At 48.1% G+C, this 16,922-nt stretch overlaps 1 protein-coding gene across 1 annotated transcript; it reads right to left on the bottom strand.

Annotated features, from left to right (window-relative positions):
• Positions 1-107: 107 nt before the first annotated feature.
• On the bottom strand, positions 108-16,607 carry LOC128771685 (neurexophilin-1). The gene is made up of 2 exons (XM_053887283.1): positions 16,380-16,607; positions 108-1,421 (listed from the first exon to the last, which is right to left on the bottom strand). The coding sequence occupies exons 1-2, from the start codon at positions 16,428-16,430 to the stop codon at positions 627-629; spliced, it is 846 nt and encodes a 281-aa protein (XP_053743258.1). The 5' UTR covers positions 16,431-16,607; the 3' UTR covers positions 108-626.
• Positions 16,608-16,922: the final 315 nt, after the last annotated feature.

A 16,922-nucleotide genomic window follows, 5' to 3' on the forward strand; every position in this document is an offset into this window, starting at 1 on the left:
GTCCTTCTGGATAGCTACTGACCACTGCGGGCCGGGAGCAAGAGCAAGCGCAAACCAAGCAGGTTAAAAGAGGAAAACAGAAACGACCCTCGACTCTTCAGCAGCTTTTATTCATTTATTGTGACAGAGGTTCATCTGCTCTGCAGTTGAACCCAAACGGTGAACACAAACTGTCCTGGCGACTGGAGGGAGATCAGCTTCATGAGTACAGCAATGGGACACTTCATGCATGGACGAGGTTTCTACCACGACATCAGAGGGTCGAACAGTCACACGGGCAGAAAGGCAGAGACTTTTCCTGCTGGCGCCTTTCGACAGATTTATGATGAGGTTAGTACTGAGGAAGGATGAGGAGCCTTATCTCCACCACACGATAACAAAGCACTAAATTAGCTTGGGGGACTCGGTGAAAATTCAATTTGTGTCTCGTTATTTACATAAATACAATCAGAGTTTGAATACATCTGGCGGTTATGCATATAATACGCAAGCCTTGGTGACCCCGTAACGACATCGTCTGTCCGTCGAAGCCTTGCAACAAAAGTTCGCAGTAATAATGCCTGTCAACAGCTCAAGTTCACAGAGTCTGTGGTCTTTATTTATATCTGAGGAGGTCCGCGCAGGCGTCACCCGGTGGGCAGGTACGGGGTGTCGCTGTGGTAGTTGTAGTCCGGACACACCTTCTGCACCAGCTTGTAGTCGGTGCTGTAGAAGGTGATGAAGATGCAGATGACTTTGAAGGGTTTGGCGCACAACCAGGAGACGTGGCTCTGGGTCTGCTCCTGCGGGCAGCTCTGCGACGGGTCATGGGCACACAGGGAGTTCCGGGTGCCCTTCTCCACCTTCTCGTACTCCACCCTGCAGTTGAAGAGCTTGGTGTCCTTGGTCTCTAGAGCAGTCTGCTGCTGCTGCTGCTGGTGATGGTGGTGGAAGGGCTGGTGCGCATGGTGGACCTGGAACTCCACCGCCTTGGTCGGCGGCACCAGCCCCACTGACACATTCCCCTGCCCAGTGGAGTTGTGGCGAAAGTAGACGCTGAAGGTCCCGTTGCCGTGATCCACGATCTTCCCGGTGATGAGAAGATTCAGCTTCACCGTCTTGATGTTGGAGTGGAAGTCGCCCCAACCAAACATCTTCTTGAACTTGCCGGTCTTCACGATGGGTCTCCGTTTAGTTCTGGATCGAGGGTCTCGGGCGCCGGTGCTGTTGTAGAGCCAGTTCCACTGCTCCTGCTTGGACAAGGAGTCCTCGTCATAGCTCAGGTCCAGGGCAGTGAAATTGTCTCTGTCGACGAGGGTCTGGGACAGGAGGCGGCTGATGGACAAAGTCTTGCTGCTCTCGGTCCAGTAGGTCTTCATTTTGGATTTGGTGCTTTGCCGAAGGTCGGGACTCCCGGAACTCTGAGATTCAGCGCAGGAAACCTGCAAATTGAAAAAGAGGAGACACAAGTTAGGGTTGTGTTGATGAGAGGTCAGCGACTCGTGGCTTGTCTGACTCGGCTAAACAGAGCTGAGCTCTAGAGAAGAAACGGATGGTAGACCAAACGTCGCGAAAGACGTTTGAGTGTTTTAAAGAGAAACACAGTTTGCTTCGCTCTGGGGGTGAAAGTCTGACAGAGAAGACGAAGGATGACTGCGGTAAGCGTCTGTAGCGGCGCGTGAAACGCCCGGCGTGGGTCGTCCTAATCAGGAGCGCGGGTATTCCTGCCGTCCGTCCAGATGGATGAAGCGCCTCTCCAGTGTGGACGTGATGCAACAGCAGACTATTACCTGCTGAATGGATGATTGATGGCTCATTGTGCGTCTCTCCTCTAACAATCACACAGATGAGAGCGCCAAGATCCTCCGCCCGCCACAGCGATGTCGGGGCGGCGGCGCGGGAACGTGACAGCAGATCTATCTGGCTGAATCGTTTACATTTTGCACCCCCACCTGCCGATCGATACTCTGAAAATAGCCTCGTCTCTCGCCCGGGAAAGTTCACGGGTTGTGCTACTGTAGGGCGGCGCGCGTACGTGGAGGTCACCGTGAAGCTGCCGTGTTCTCATTCTCCACACTTCAGGAGTGGAGGAGTTTGAAAAGATGGCCTCCAGATGTTTTTGAAGAGAAGCCGGTGACAAATGACCTGAGCTGTTAGTGGAGCCGGCGCATCACTCTCGCCCCCCCCGTCCCTCCCTAACTGCCTCCCACCCTCACATGCACCACAGCGTCCGAATCCACAGATATTTGTTTCAGCTTCTGATAAAAGAAATATGAAACCCCGGCGCTGGACTGGTTTCCAGCGAGGGACATTAAACTGTATTAATGAACGCCGACCATTTTGTCTTCCGTAGCTGGAAACAAAAGTCTGTCATGTAACCGCGGCGCTGATGTATCGTTAAAAAAAAAGATAAATCCGGGTTGGAGGATCAAGGAGACTTCTAGTGCAGGATTTATCGTGACTATTACAGCCGAACATAAAGCTCCTTAGGATGGAAAAGTTCAGTGGAACGGCGTCTTATAGAATGTCAGCCGAGCAGTTAAGGAGGCGATTATGACGTCGCCGTCCAGCTCCATTCGCGGCTTCCAGACTTCTGGTTTTAATTTGCTCTTTATTTAAACGACAAAAATCCCAATCTGGCGAGGAGATGTGTGCAAACACCAGTCCACCTGCTCGATGGCGTCACGTGGCAACTCCTCCGCCGCTCTGGCACAGAGCAAAGGATGACAAGATATCTCAAACCTGCTGGAGAAAAAGTGTCTCAACGTTATGAACTATCTCCAACTGCTCTTATCTGACCGCGTCCCGACGCAGGCGGAGGCCAGATAAACCTGCAGGCAGGTCAGGGGCCTGTGCATCGGTTTGATGGACGTCTGCTGCAATCCATGCAGCCAGATGCTTCACTGTAGTGGCAGGAACTTTGTAGTAGCCCATGAAAGAGTGCAAGTGCTTCAAGTGGCTGGTGGTTGGTCCAAATGTGCGCATGCACTGAGAAGGTTTCAGGTGACAATACACAGAGAGTACAGTGGCACCTCGGTTTTCGAACGTCGAACAAAACGGAGTTCGACAAAAATTTCGAGATTTTTTTTGCTTTGGATTTCGAATGAAAATCCAGAACTTGAACGCCCATGAAAAAAGACAGAAAAACGTGCGCGGACCGATCAGCTGACCCACGACACGCTTTGTTATTGTGTATAACGCAGCCTCTGTGTGCAGACGTGTCCTGTTAGCTACATTTACTGACTGTTTTTTCTCCATATTGAGGTGTAAAACCTTTCCTGTCTCCGCACTGGACCGTGGTAGAGTGTCACAGGAGAGCTGCTCGCTCCAGGGTTTAATGTCCTGTTGTGGGCTGGAGCTGGGACAGGGATGAGGCGAGTCTGGGACAGAGCGTGACTTGGTTTATGACTTTGTCACAGCCAAACTGCACAGAAGCGCACATTCAGAGCTGGACACGCACCGGGCACCTCTTCACTTCTGGAGAGACCTCACTCACTCGGCAACCCCTCCCACATGCAGCGGCCACACACATAGAGGAACAGCGCACCTGACCCGAGGTACCACTGCACACACTAGTCAGGTGAGGAAATGAAGTGTGGAGTCAGTGACAGAAACCTGTTCCTTCTTCATTTGAGCCTGATCCACACAGGTTCACTGTTCCATGAGGAGTGCTCACAGAATACGGTGGCCTCAAGTGGACAAAACTCACTCTGACAACAGACGGATTCAGGAGCCTCATCCATCCGTTTGAGAAAGGATCAATGTTTGTAAAAGTTGTTGGAGGTTCTTTCCATCCAGCACCGTCATGTGACTTCAATGACTGCAGTTAGACTATTGAAAGCTTTTTTTTTTTTTACTTTAAATTTCACACATCTTCCATTCCTCAGTGTGATTTATGCAAACTGTAAATAATTTATTTAAATTATTTTTAAAAAATTTTGAAAACTTGCGTGACAGTCACATTTGTAATAACATATTACTATTTAGCTCGTACTTGTTTGTGTTGTTATAGCAAAACCACAACTTGGTTTTGTAGGTATTTAGTTATTAAAAATGAAAAGGGGAAAACTGGTAGGTCATTTTTTCCAATAAACATCAGAAAACATAGGTTCAAATTTCTCTTTAGAACTGGAGGTCCGCCCCGGTTGAAGTGCAAGAACCAGGCAGCTGTGTTCCCAAGAGGCGTCAGGTGCTGGGCTTGATTATAAGTGCGCTGACTCCGATAAGCGCGTGATGAGTCGCGGACAGATTCCGTAAGGTGCGAACAAAAGAAGAAACCCTGGCCAGGCTCCTGGAGTTGCCTCCTTTATTGGACACTTGCGTCTCTTGATCCTGTGAATCCTGATGAACGCCGTGCTCGTAATTATCGGCCATTGTTCCGCAATGACCCTCGACCCACATTCCCAACTATAGGCGCTAATTTAGCGTTCAAGAGAAGGCGTCTTTACACATCTCCAATCATCAAATTAAATATCATTTCCTCGGCTCAGTAATTACCCACGCTCCTCGCTAACTGGGTTCTGGTCTCCATGGAGCCGCAATCAGATGGAGGGATTTTAGCAAGCAGCTCTGCGCCGCTCCGCCAGACTGTGGGGTGTTCAGCGCGGCCGCAGGGAGCGCGGAGGCTTTGCTGTTCCGTAATGTTCAAGTAAATAAACACAGATTGAATCTGATTTAGTTCTCACTGAAGAGCAGCAACATTACCACCACGCTTCAACGGAAGCTCGGCGTCTCCTCTGCAGTGGCCAGCAGCCGTCACAAGTGAGGCCGGGGGGGGGCGCCGCCAGCAGGGGGTCAAATAAAGAGGCCCAGACTGGCTGCTGAGAGACTCTGTCTCTTTCTCGGTCTGACCCGGGGCCTCCTCCCAGGTCAACAGAGGTTCTACTCTGACTGAGCTTCCCTCTCTGAGAGAGAGTCCAGACAGTGAGACTACAAAGAGAGTAGACTGTCTTCTGACTCAGCTCAGATGCCGAGTCCTCACAGCTGAACTGATTTTACACAAATAAGTGAAGCTCTGTTTTAAATCGCTTCCGTCTCACGCTGTCAGCGGGGGAACATCAAAATGTCACCCTGCTGATTGACGTCAGCGGAGGTTCTCACTCAGCCGTCACAGTGGGGGGTTGTAAAAGGACTCGCTCTGGAAAATGTTTCTCTTTTATCTCTTTTGAAGCTTCTGGAGTTCAGAGGAATTGGACCTGGAAAACCGAATCCGCCGCCTGGATCCACTCAGTCTTGAGGGACGGGTTGATTTGTTGTCACTTCTGCTTACATTTTCCCTCTTGCTGTCGGTTTAATGTGCATTTTGCCAAAATAAACATAAATCTATTCAAATAAAAACACCATTATAATGAGGATTAAATCCACATATTTAATCCAAACATGACCTTTTTCTAAAAAAAAAAGAAAGCATGTTTGAGTAGATGCAAATGTGGGTTTGACGTTGTCTTATAAATAAACGGTGGGCTATATCTGAGATTATCAAATATTTGTGGAATAAATATATAAAAGAAACAATATTGACATATATATAATATAAAAAATATTGTATGTATGTAATGTATGTAAAAAAAAGTGCAGATATTATTTATGTTCTTGTTTGTGTATTGTGTCTGTAGTTCATTGTTGCTAAATGTTGAAAATAAACTATATACATTAATAAATGACATTAAAATATACTTAAAAAATATACTTGAAATTTATCAGGCCTCAATTTTCCAACAGAGGTTCAGAACTAAACACCAGCAGAGTGTCGACCGCGGCAGCCTCCGTCAGAGGGCTCGGTGTGGCCCGCGGGCCGCGCGCAGTGACGTTTTCACTCGTCTCTCTCCGGCGGCCGTTGATTCCTCTGTGCGCTCCCTGAAGTGTGACACATAATTAGCTTTCATCTAAGCACCTGACAGTGGCGGGATTAGAGACCCCCCTCCCCACCCTCCCGCTCTCTCTCGGATTAGAGAACCCAACCTGTAATCCAGCCCGCGGAGATTAGGCAGATCAGAAGCATCGCTGGAGCCACTGCGGCAGCACTCGCCAGGCCAAGACTGACTTTGGCTGGCGAGCGAGAGTGAGACGGGAGGATGAGCCGCAGACAGATGGAGCAGAGAGAGACGCGGCGGCGTAAAGGTTAGCAGTCACACTCTGATGACTTTCGCCTTTACAGATATTGGTTTGTCAGTGTTTTGTTTTATTACCTTCATCTGCGAGAAGGTTGTTGTGTTTTCGCTCTTCCTCCTGGATGCAGCCCAAAACGCTCAGACCTGCTGCAGCTTCAGGACTTTCTGGAGCGGCTGCCTGTGTTCGCTGGCTTGGAACCTCCAAAGCAACGGCTGGTCTTTAATTAAAATCCAGATTCCGTCCATCACTCAAGTGAGATCTGCTCAGGCGAGATGCAGACTCCTTTGCCTGCAGTCACTCTCGGTCTCCACTGGAGAGCCATTTATGCAGCCCGCTCTCTTCCCACTGCATTTGTCTGTCACTTGCTCTTTGGATACAGTTTTATCAATTCATTACTGCAGTACACTTGAGTTGGTTTTCTTTTTTTAAATTCCATTTCACTCAGTCAATATTGGCTTTGTGTGCAAAAAGGTTTTTGTTTCATCATGTCATTGGATCATTACTATTTTTTTTCTTCAGATTTTTACTTTAGTTTTGTAGACGTTTGTTTTGTAGCTGACGTGTAGTTAGTTAATGAAGAATGAAACATATTTGCTGCCCTACTTTGCTGTCTGTTTCATGAGTATCTCCTCTCCCGTCACTTGAGTTGGATGTCAAAGTTAGCATGTGGAGCGTTTCTCTGGCGCGAGCGGCGCCGCGGCAGCAGCGGAGCCTTGAAGGTGCGCCAGCCGCATCCGTCAACGTCAGCTTTGCTTGTGCGACAAATTGATAAACAACTAAATCCAGAGCTCCCCTGACCTCCGACCCCAATCTCCCCGGCTCCACATCGACTCTCCGCGGCATCAAAAATTGATTTGCAACTTCCTCAGCCAGATATTCACGTATCTGCTGGTCATACGTGGCTGTGTGGAGGGTCCCTCCTCCCCCAACTCCGTTTAAGAGCGCTAATATGATTCGGGGTTCACTCGAAGAGGCAGAATCCCTCAGCAAGATAACACAAACACGGCGGCGGCACAAGTCCTTCAGGAAGCCGCGCTCAGATTGCCAGATGCGGGGAACAGGCAGGTTGTCGGACAAACCTAAATGCTATCTACTCTTGGCGCGGCGGTGATAAGGCGCAGGCGTCTTCTCTTTGAAACAGGAAGATAAACAACCCGCCGGCCCCCCCCCCGGGAGCGGGGTGGGGATTCTATGGGCTGGAACCCCGGCTGGCCAACAAATTTCAGGCCTTAATGGAAGCGGCGGAGGAGCCGGATGACTCGGCGGCACAAAAACCTTGAGAGGATGAATAAAAGTGTGTGTCAGTTTTCATTTCCCTGAATGTGGCGGCTGCAGCACGATTTGTGGCTGCGACAGTCGGAGTTTAAGTGAGTTAAAGCCGCCGGGCCAGCGTGCGCGTGTGTGCGCGCGCGTGTGTGTGTGTTCAGAACTGCAGCTTGACAAATTAACACTAGTCCTTTCAAACTCCTTTTTTCAAATTGAGCTATAAACGTGCAGCGGTTTGTCTCACGACACATTTGAATATTTGGCGGCAAAGTAACAAGTACAAGTAGCACTGCAGTACTGCTAACTAGGATCACTACTTTTATTTTACTGTGGCTAGCACGCTTGCTAATGACAGCACTGCATCAATCGGTAAAAGAGGGAAGTCATGCAGTAGCAGTAACTAGTACTACAGCCAGCAGTAAACACTACTGCAAGAGATAGTTGTGAGTAGAACAAGCAATGCCAGTTCAAGTATGAACATTAATAGTAGTGTTTCTGTACTAGTAAATGTGGTTGCAGTAAAAGAAAACATGCTGCTAACTGTTCTCCGTGTCCAGTAGAAGTAGTTTAAAGTAAGTTAAAAGTAGAGAGAGCTCAATAGAGCTTGATGATTAAAAAAGTTATTGTACTTATACGGCAACTCAGCACTTTAATACTACTGCTTTTATTCACAGAATTTGGTAAATTACTTGTGCTATTTTGCACAACACATGTATTTTGTTATTTTCAGTATTACTGGTGGTAGGAGTAGTAGTACATGGTCCAGTAACAGGATGAATAAGGTCTCTGGAGTAGAAGTATTTCTGGGAGTATCAATTTATATGGCTGGTATTAGAAGCAGTACTTTAGTTTTAGTGACAGCATTATAAGCACAGAATCTGTAGCATTCATCCAAGCTATAGTACTGAGCAGTAATGAGGACAGGCAGTACTGGCTATAGTAATACAAATTAGTATCGAGTCAGTGGCAGCAGTGGTACTTCTTGCATAGTTGGCTGCTAAATGGTGCGTAGTAACTACTGTCAGTTTCAGTATTTGAAGTTGAAAAGTTAAAGTACTGGTGGTGAATCGGTAGATGAAGTAATACTTGAGGTATTGACAGTACTCAGAGGCCCTGGGGAGCAGGAGTCAGAGGGTGTGGCTGGGAGCTCACTGGGAGTCATGTTGAAGTCTGGAACTCCTACAGAAGTGCTTCCTCTCTGGCGGCTGTTGGAGTCCAGCGTCATCCTATTAGCGCCACCTGCTGGGAGCCTCAATCTGCCTGCTGGCTGGACTCTTCGCCCCAGACTGAATTCCTGAGAGCGGCTCTGGAGACGCAGTGTCGTTTAAATGACAGAACCTTTGTCGATATCTTGAATCTCTGTTCGCTCCCGAGGCCGTGAGGGAAATGAGCTCCCAAACACTCGGCACTTGGTGCTGCGACTCGTTTCTCAAAGTCCCTGTGGAGCCGGTTCACGACCAGGGTACGTCGCCCCCTAACTGAGACCAATCCGTCCCTCTCTGGTAGTAACCTCCTGTCTTTCAAGACGGACGCGTCCACACAACAATGTGTTTATTTGACAAGTGTTTTTTTTTGTTTTCACAACCGTAGTAAAATTTCATATAGAACTGAGAGTGAAATACCTCAACTTCCGCCACTTGCTCCAGTAAACTACTACATCTTTGTACTAATAACTGTAATTATTACTTTTATGTACTTAAAACTGCCTTGTGCAAAGCTCTTCGTGTACTACCACAGATTCCTTATTTAAAAGAACGGAAACTATGTTATGTAACTAAAATGATTTTCTTCATTCTAATGTACTACGCCTGCTTACTGTACTTGACAAGAACTTTCAGTGAAAAACAGCTACCGCGCTACATTGACCACATTTTACCAGAACTACAGTAACTTGTATTAACAAGGTGCAACCACACTGTTTTTACTTGCTGATAACTAAAATGATCATTGTTGATACTGCTACTAACAGTGCGACAATTTCATCTGGTTGCAGTTGTGCTGGCACTTTTTACTTGGAAAAAAAAACCTCAAACCTCCCATCGGCCGAACGTGTAAGTGCAGCTAGTCAGTACCACTCCGAGTCACTTGTGGTGTCAGTGCTATACAGTATCTTGGTCTTTTAACAAGTACACATCATCACTGCGTACAACAACCAGCCATAGTTCTTATTACTGCATGTATTACTTCTCGATTATGTCACTGTTTTAGGGTGAGTTTGGATGCTACCTGTTGTTGCTACTGCTAACAAGTGATGTACCTATTACGACTCTTACAACTAGCAAAGACGTTAACATTAAAACTATGTCTTTAGCTAAGTTGTACTGAATCTACTACAAGTAATGCAAATGTTTCACCGACACAAGACCAGTTTGGCCCTTGAAACACAAAACATCATCGGCCTGTAAAAATACGCTTTCAATCCTGACGGTTCATGAATGTTTTCAGCGAATCTCTCAGACAGTACCACACAACCTTTCACCATACAAAGTAGATTATGTTCAAACAGGTGTTTGGTCAACGACATTTCATCAGTGAAAAATGGCCGTCAAAGTTGTGCATCGTAAGAAAGTGTCAGGTGTCCAAGAGTGGACCCCGGTGGCACAACTCTAGTTCCAGTCATGTGGGTACATGTAGCAACGTTAGCATCCATCAAGTGAAATTGTGACTCACTTGTACAAGATCACTCGTCTTCAAGGGGGAAACACTGTCGCGCTAATGGCTACGCTCGCGGTGTGGTGGGTGGCGTTGGAACCGGACAGTTCCTCCTGGTGTACACTGGTCTGTTGCTGTTCTCTTTGGAGGTGTCATGTGACCGCATTCAGACGAGGCCACCTGTGATGTAGCCGGCAGCTTCCAGTTCCACGTCTCTCTGACGGATCGTCTTTGTCGCGCTCAGGTTTTACTGCGACTCTGACGACTGTCAGCCTCAGGCGGCGACCAAAACAACAAGCGCTGTCACCCGAGCGTCTGATCAACTTTCAACACATGCCGCAACTCAGTGTTTCTGCGCTCCAGTGAAACGCCACCTGAGGTCGGACCAGGTGCCACGAAGGCGGAGCCTCGGACCCTCAGCCTCAGCCTCGCTCGATCATGTTTCGCAACGCAATATGATAAACTGAACAGCCAATCACGTCCTTCCAACATCAGAGGCGTTTGCAGGAAACTGTCAAACACTTCTGACTCATCAAGTCGCCTCAGTTTACTGACCCCTGCTGGTCACTGAGTGGAACCAATTCAGCTTTAGCATCAGACACCAGATTCTTCAGGGAGAACGAAAGATTTAAGATTAGAAGTACGTTTTTATGTAGAAATGACAAAGCACGGGACAGAAATAAACACAAGCAAAAATAAAATGTAAATGTAAATATATCTCTATCTTTATATAAATATACTGAAATAAACATTTTCGATTTTTGGAAAATGGTGAATGGTTTTTAAATGGTCAATAATTATGTGGAGAAGAGTCAATGTAAATATAAGAAGAAGTAGAAGTAAATCATGTGATTTGCTAGAAAAATAAACGGCTCAAATTCACATCAGAAATTGTGAGCAAAATCTGAAACTAATCTTGGTTAAAAACATCTTCACAACCCAAGAAAAAAGTCCCAGAGCCAGAGAGATGATCGTTCAAAATGTGAATTTAAATACATAAATAAAGATGAAGAGATCAACGCACCCGACATACGCACAAATGGAGAAGTGCATGTTTCTATTTCCGCTCTCTGCCCTTAAACCCACTGATGCCTTGCAGATTTCAGAGTGGCTGATATCTGAGCCTCCAGTTTGAGGAACCTCCGGCGTGTCTTCAGGTCCGACTCCTGTCTTCGGTGGGCTGCGCTAATCTCTGCGTTTAAACCAGGAGAATGTGAGGCTGCAGCACTGGGGACGGCGAGCGAGTGCGCGTCGGTTTCCTCCATAAAACAAGCAGCGTGGACGTGACTAAGGGGTTTAAAATGATTGCTGCTCCTCAGAACCTGACCTGGAGGTTCTGATCCATTTATCACTTTAATCCACTTAGACTCAGAGTGAGTCCACCTCTGCGGCTTCTAGAACAAATCTGGACTCCTCTGCTCTGTCCATCTGTGATAACATGCCGCGGCGCCGCTGCCTGTCCTCGAATCAAAGTCGCTTCAAAATGGCAGACGCTCAAGAGCGGAGCTGCTGATTTGGGGTTAGTAGGTGACCAACATCACATCGAACCTGCTTCTGCTCCACTGTTGGGAGGAACAAAAGGGACTCAACAAATCCACCACAGTTTCTCCACTGTCTGCCCTGCTGGTGCTTAGAATGAGGCTCGCGGGCCACTTTAGGTCCTGATGTTTGAGTGAGGGTCCTCAGTACTGGACACTCGCCCTCTGCTCTCTGCTCAACATGAAAGGTAGGGACATGCTCTCATGCACGGTAACAGACGACCGTGAGTTCCAGACCATAGAGCCACCGGAATGTTAGCCCCACCCACTAAACTGAAGTTGGAAAACAGATGTAGTTCATCCAGAAGCTGCAGGTGCAGTGGTGCTGCCTGCACCGTAGCAAGGCTTAAACATGCATGAGGTTCACTTGTAAACAAGTTTGGACCCATGGAACCCACTGGAATCATCAGCTCCTCACATCTGTCATTGACAGGAAACTGCTCCAAGTGTGGCCCAAGCTCTGACACCACAGCCGCTCGCAGCTGCTGCTTCTCCTCTCCGCTCCGCCAGGAGAACGGCTCTGTGGGCGGAGTTTTAAGGTCAACAACACGGCTGTGATGTGACCAGGCTCAGTATTTTGGAAGGATGACGCTCCTTGGTCTGTAAAAATCCATGTATTAGCCGCATCACTGTATAAGCCGCAGGGAACAGACAAGAGAAAAAAGTTTACGGTACGTCTCGGGAGTGCGTATGTGTATGTGTAAAATAAAACTGCTTCCAGTGAAAAGAACAGTGAAACCAAACCTGTGACTTTGCAGATGGAAAGTCACAGCACGTGTAGCTGCGCTTGTTCTTCCTTTTAAAATGTCACTGTTGGATCAGAATAGTCAGAGGCTTCAGGAAGACTTGAATGCCATGGGAGGAACTCAATCCCTCCTGGCTGTTAAAGTGCTGTCGATTCCAAACTTGATATGTGATGTGGCTCCACCTGCTGGTGGGCAGGTCGTCAGGTCAGCTTCTCCACAGGTGTGTCTCAGACTCTCACATCAAGGACACCTGACCCACCACAGACCACCTGACCGTCCTACAGGTCACATGACCCTCAGGTTTCTGATTTCCTCTGAGTTTCTGTGGCCAGCAGACACTTGCACAGACCACAGGAGCGGCGACACGAGCAGCCGGCTATTAGCAGGAAATGCTAATTGTGGAATTTGTCATCGTTAAAAGCGAGTCCTGACAGGAGAACGTCCCCGGCGACTCACGTCTCTGCCATTTTTTTGACGCACATGTCGGCGTCGGCGGGTTCAGGAGCAGGTTACGTCTCATTTGAGCAGCCGAGCGACTCGTCTGCGTTAGCACGCCGCAGCGTGTGGTCATTTGTGGTGAAGCTAAGTGGAAGACTCCTCCTGGATCAAGTGAGGCCGTCGGAAGGGTTGGAGCTGTGTCCTCTCCCCGGTGATATCAAAGCCTCACCTGAGGGGGGTCAGAGATGATGACAAATCACAGAGTGTGTCAGACATCACAGGCGGCGGAGGATGGAGTCGCAGCAGCGCGGCCGGGGCACAATTCCTTACCATGACTTCTGAGGAGGATAGATTTGTGGACAGGCTGCGGGATATTAGAGCGGGAGGTTTGTGGGAGAAGCAGGAGGATGAGTGAAGGGGGGGGCTGGGGGGAGAGGGGAGAAAAAAACTCGCCACCAGTTTCCCAACTTACCCAGAGGAGAAATGCATAATCATATTATTTCACACACGACTTGGTTCAAAGGCGGCCAAAATAAGTTTGCGAGGTTCCCATGGGTCTGTCAATCTGTTGAAGGAGCTGCGGGCGAAAGCTTAGGATGCACCGCGCACCAAACAATTATCATCATCCCATTAAAGCGTAGCCGAGCAATTTGGCAGCCGAGTCGGCGAAAAACACGCCATCAAGAGCAGATCAACATTTAACTCCTTTTAACTGGCCGCGATCAGGAAATCCATGTTAGTTAACGTTATTGCGGGCGAAATCGAAGAATCCCGAAAAAGCAAAAGGCCGAGGCTGGGAACGGCAGGAATGAAATGATTAGTGCGGCCAGTCAGCTGTGAAATTGAGTTTATGGTTTTCAAGACGGCAAATTCAATTCGATAATGGGTATTAAGTTGTAGAGAATAATTAATAGTAATTGACTTCTTTCCATCACTATGCAAATGAAGCGGCGATAACGCCACAGGAGCGCGTTTTAACTTGGCGGGGGATTAAGTTTATGGCGCTTTTTTTCCTCCTTTCTTTGATTGCTTTGTTGACAGGTTTGGCTGAAGGGTCCGTGTTTGTGGCGAGATTAAAAGGACGGAGGGTCTGAGTGGAGAGTTTCTGCTGTGTCGGCGCTTCTCACCGTCACATATATATAATCCCACGCAGTGGGGAGGGGAGGAGGGTGTGTGTGGGGGGGTGCCGTTCCAGAGTCTTCTGCCGTTCAGACGACCAAAGTCAGATCCTGGAGGAAGAGGCCAGCGTTCCATCGCCATAAGTCACCAAACAAGTCAGCTACACCTCCTGTTGGTGGGCCTCAAACTCGCGGCCTGTGTGCCTATAGAGTCCAGCGACATCCTACATGCGGCCCTGCACCACTCTTTTCAAACGTGCCTTCGCTCCGTCGTCGTGTCGGCATGAGAGCGTCCAAGGTGTTTCAGGTTAGCGAACACAAACAAGCGCCGTGTGGCGGCACACGCTTCCACATGCTACTCTCACGACAAATGTCACTCAGCAGTTCTCGCTGGAGCCTGAAACATAAGCTGTCAAACACTTGCCGTGCTAACATGCTAACACCAGCTGTACTTGCAAAGAGAGTATTGTAGCACCTCGGCTACAGGAGCAGGCTAACTTATCCGCAACAGCAACACAGGTTACAACACCCGAACCTCAACGGTGCCACAGCTGCTGACTCATCAGGTTTCTCACCAGGAAGTTCCTGTATCCTGTAGGTAGCCACAACCCTTTCTAACGGAGTGTTTATGCTGCCATAAATATGGAGGAAGTTAAACCCGGTCCACTCTCTGAGAGGCTCCCGCCCACCTCACAGGAGGAAACTCCAACATCCAATCAGAGCTCCCCACTCACCAAGGACGCTGAAAAGTCGGAGACCAGCCGACCGTCAAATTCCCCCCAAAACAATCACAAGCAGCGTGAATTCTTCATCTACATACAAATTAAAACCCGGGGACGGACGTGGCAGACGCCAGTGGGCGGGAAGGAGCCCGGGGGCCATGTGACCTTCTGACAACCCCACCCTGCGACATGACTAAACACCTGTGGACTTGTCGCGTTCGTCTCCTGTCGCCATGTTGAATTCGGTTCACGACAATGGGCTTTTCTCGGCTTTGTTCTTGACTGAGTGCTGCGGTGCTGATTTTTAGTTCTTTCATTGTCGATAGTACCATCATATTTCTTGTGTCTCAAACCTTTTATGACTCTCTGCACTTCATTGAAGAAACGCTTTTAGAGCTGCTCTGAGTGGTGATTCATTTCTTTCAAGCTCACAATAGTTGAATATATTTTTCATACATTTGTCTTGAATAGATTTTGTCTCCGCTATGAACCAAGCATCCAGCTTGTGGCCACTTGAGAAAAAAACCTTCGGAAAAGAAAATATCACAAACAAGCAAATGAAAAAAAAAAAAAAAAAAAAATATATATATATATATATATATATATATATATATATATATATATATAGTCGGAGTTGGTGGATGTTGCTCGGAAGAAGGGCGTTTAGCGTGACCTCCGAAGCTGCTGCCCCGCGACCCGGCAACGGATAAGCGGGCGATGGATATATATATATATTTAACTGGCCGCTAGGGGGCGTGTTCTAGTGCCGTCCCTAGATATACGAACGCATGACTCGATGTGTCCGGTGGCAGTAAGTCCAGACTGGTTTCTGATCGGTGTAGGGGACGAGCTGCGGCGTCTTTCAGACACTCGAACTAGAGCGCCTCCTTGTGAGCCACAGCTCACGCTGTATGAACGACTCCGTGCCAGCGGCAGGAGACCTCAGGTCTGACTGGTTCCATCATGGAACCCTCGCAGACGCGTCCGTCCGCCGACTCATTACAAGGACAGGTGAGATTCATGAACACGCAGAAGAAGAGGTCAAAACAAGAGCCTGAATTCAAAACCTTCATTTTCACTATATTCCTCCTCATCGCACTGACGTGTGAATTTATATCAATGATTTAGCTGCAAGTCATTTCTACTCTATATTTCAAAGCTCATATTCTGAATTGTATTTTTTTAAATACATATTTTTAGTGTCAGTTTTCATGTTGATTCCCAATTGTAAATTAGTAGTTTAAATTCTGAATTAAATGTTCAGTTTTTTCATCATTTTTATTGAATAAAAATGTCTTCTTCGTTGTTCCAGCGTTCTTCTAAATATATTCAACATAACTGAGGTTTGGTGCTTCATCCTTTTGATTCTATTTTCCTTATTTAAATATCGTCTTGATTTACTGAAAATTTTACTGAGCAATTTATCGTTTTCAATATTCGTCTTGGCATGGAAATCCGCAACGATTTCCATGAACACTTTGATTTTCCCGTCTAAACTTGAGATGAAAGTGGCGCCACTTGACAGACGCGATCGTCACTCGCGATCTGAGCAACGTTCCTCGCAGCTCAGAGGGATTTGGGGGAAGTTGTGAATGAGGATCTTGGAGGAGGAGGCGTCACTCCGATTTAAAAACCCGCCGGCGCGTCTCACTTCCACAAAATGTCTATTTAAATCTGATGTGACGAACACGCGCCGCAGTTGGCGGGATTTAGGCGAAGAGCCCGGCAGCTGCGGCTTCTCCTCACACACGTGTGTGAGTTGCAGAAGTGTGTCAGAGCCCGCGGAGAGACGATGAGAAACGGACTCACCAGCGATAGGAGCAGCAGCAGAGAGGCAGCTCTCACACACTTGGTCCTCATCTTTGGTCCCGGAGCGTCCGACTGTCCTTGATTCGAGCTCGACACCTCCTGCGGACTGGTGTGGTATCAGCTGCCCAACTGGAGGAGGACTCATCCAGGAGGGTCCGGGTCCGGGTTCTGGTGCGGCGAGTGACAACGTGAAGACGGAGGACATGAGAGGGTCGGAGGAGAGCCGCTTTATACGACAGAGAGAGAGAGAGAGAGAGAGCGAGAGAGAGAGGGAGGATGAAGAAGAGAGGAGGAGGAGGAGGAGAAGCAGGTCCACATCTTCACTTGAGGAGCAACTTTTCTGCCAGCAGCGTCAGCTGGCGACACCTTGTGGAGGTAGCGTCACAAAACACCTGGCTCAAACACACCAGATTCGATTCACTGACAGAATACTCGTATTGACTCCCAGCAGCCGATGGCCCCTCAGAGCGCCCCCTGCTGGAGCGGAAGTGTGCTGCCTCCGAGGAGAGGCTGAGTGAAGGGGACGACACGAGCCTTCTTCCT

Source organism: Synchiropus splendidus, chromosome 15 (genome assembly GCF_027744825.2).
Source record: "Synchiropus splendidus isolate RoL2022-P1 chromosome 15, RoL_Sspl_1.0, whole genome shotgun sequence".
Classification (NCBI taxonomy): Eukaryota; Metazoa; Chordata; class Actinopteri; order Syngnathiformes; family Callionymidae; genus Synchiropus; species Synchiropus splendidus.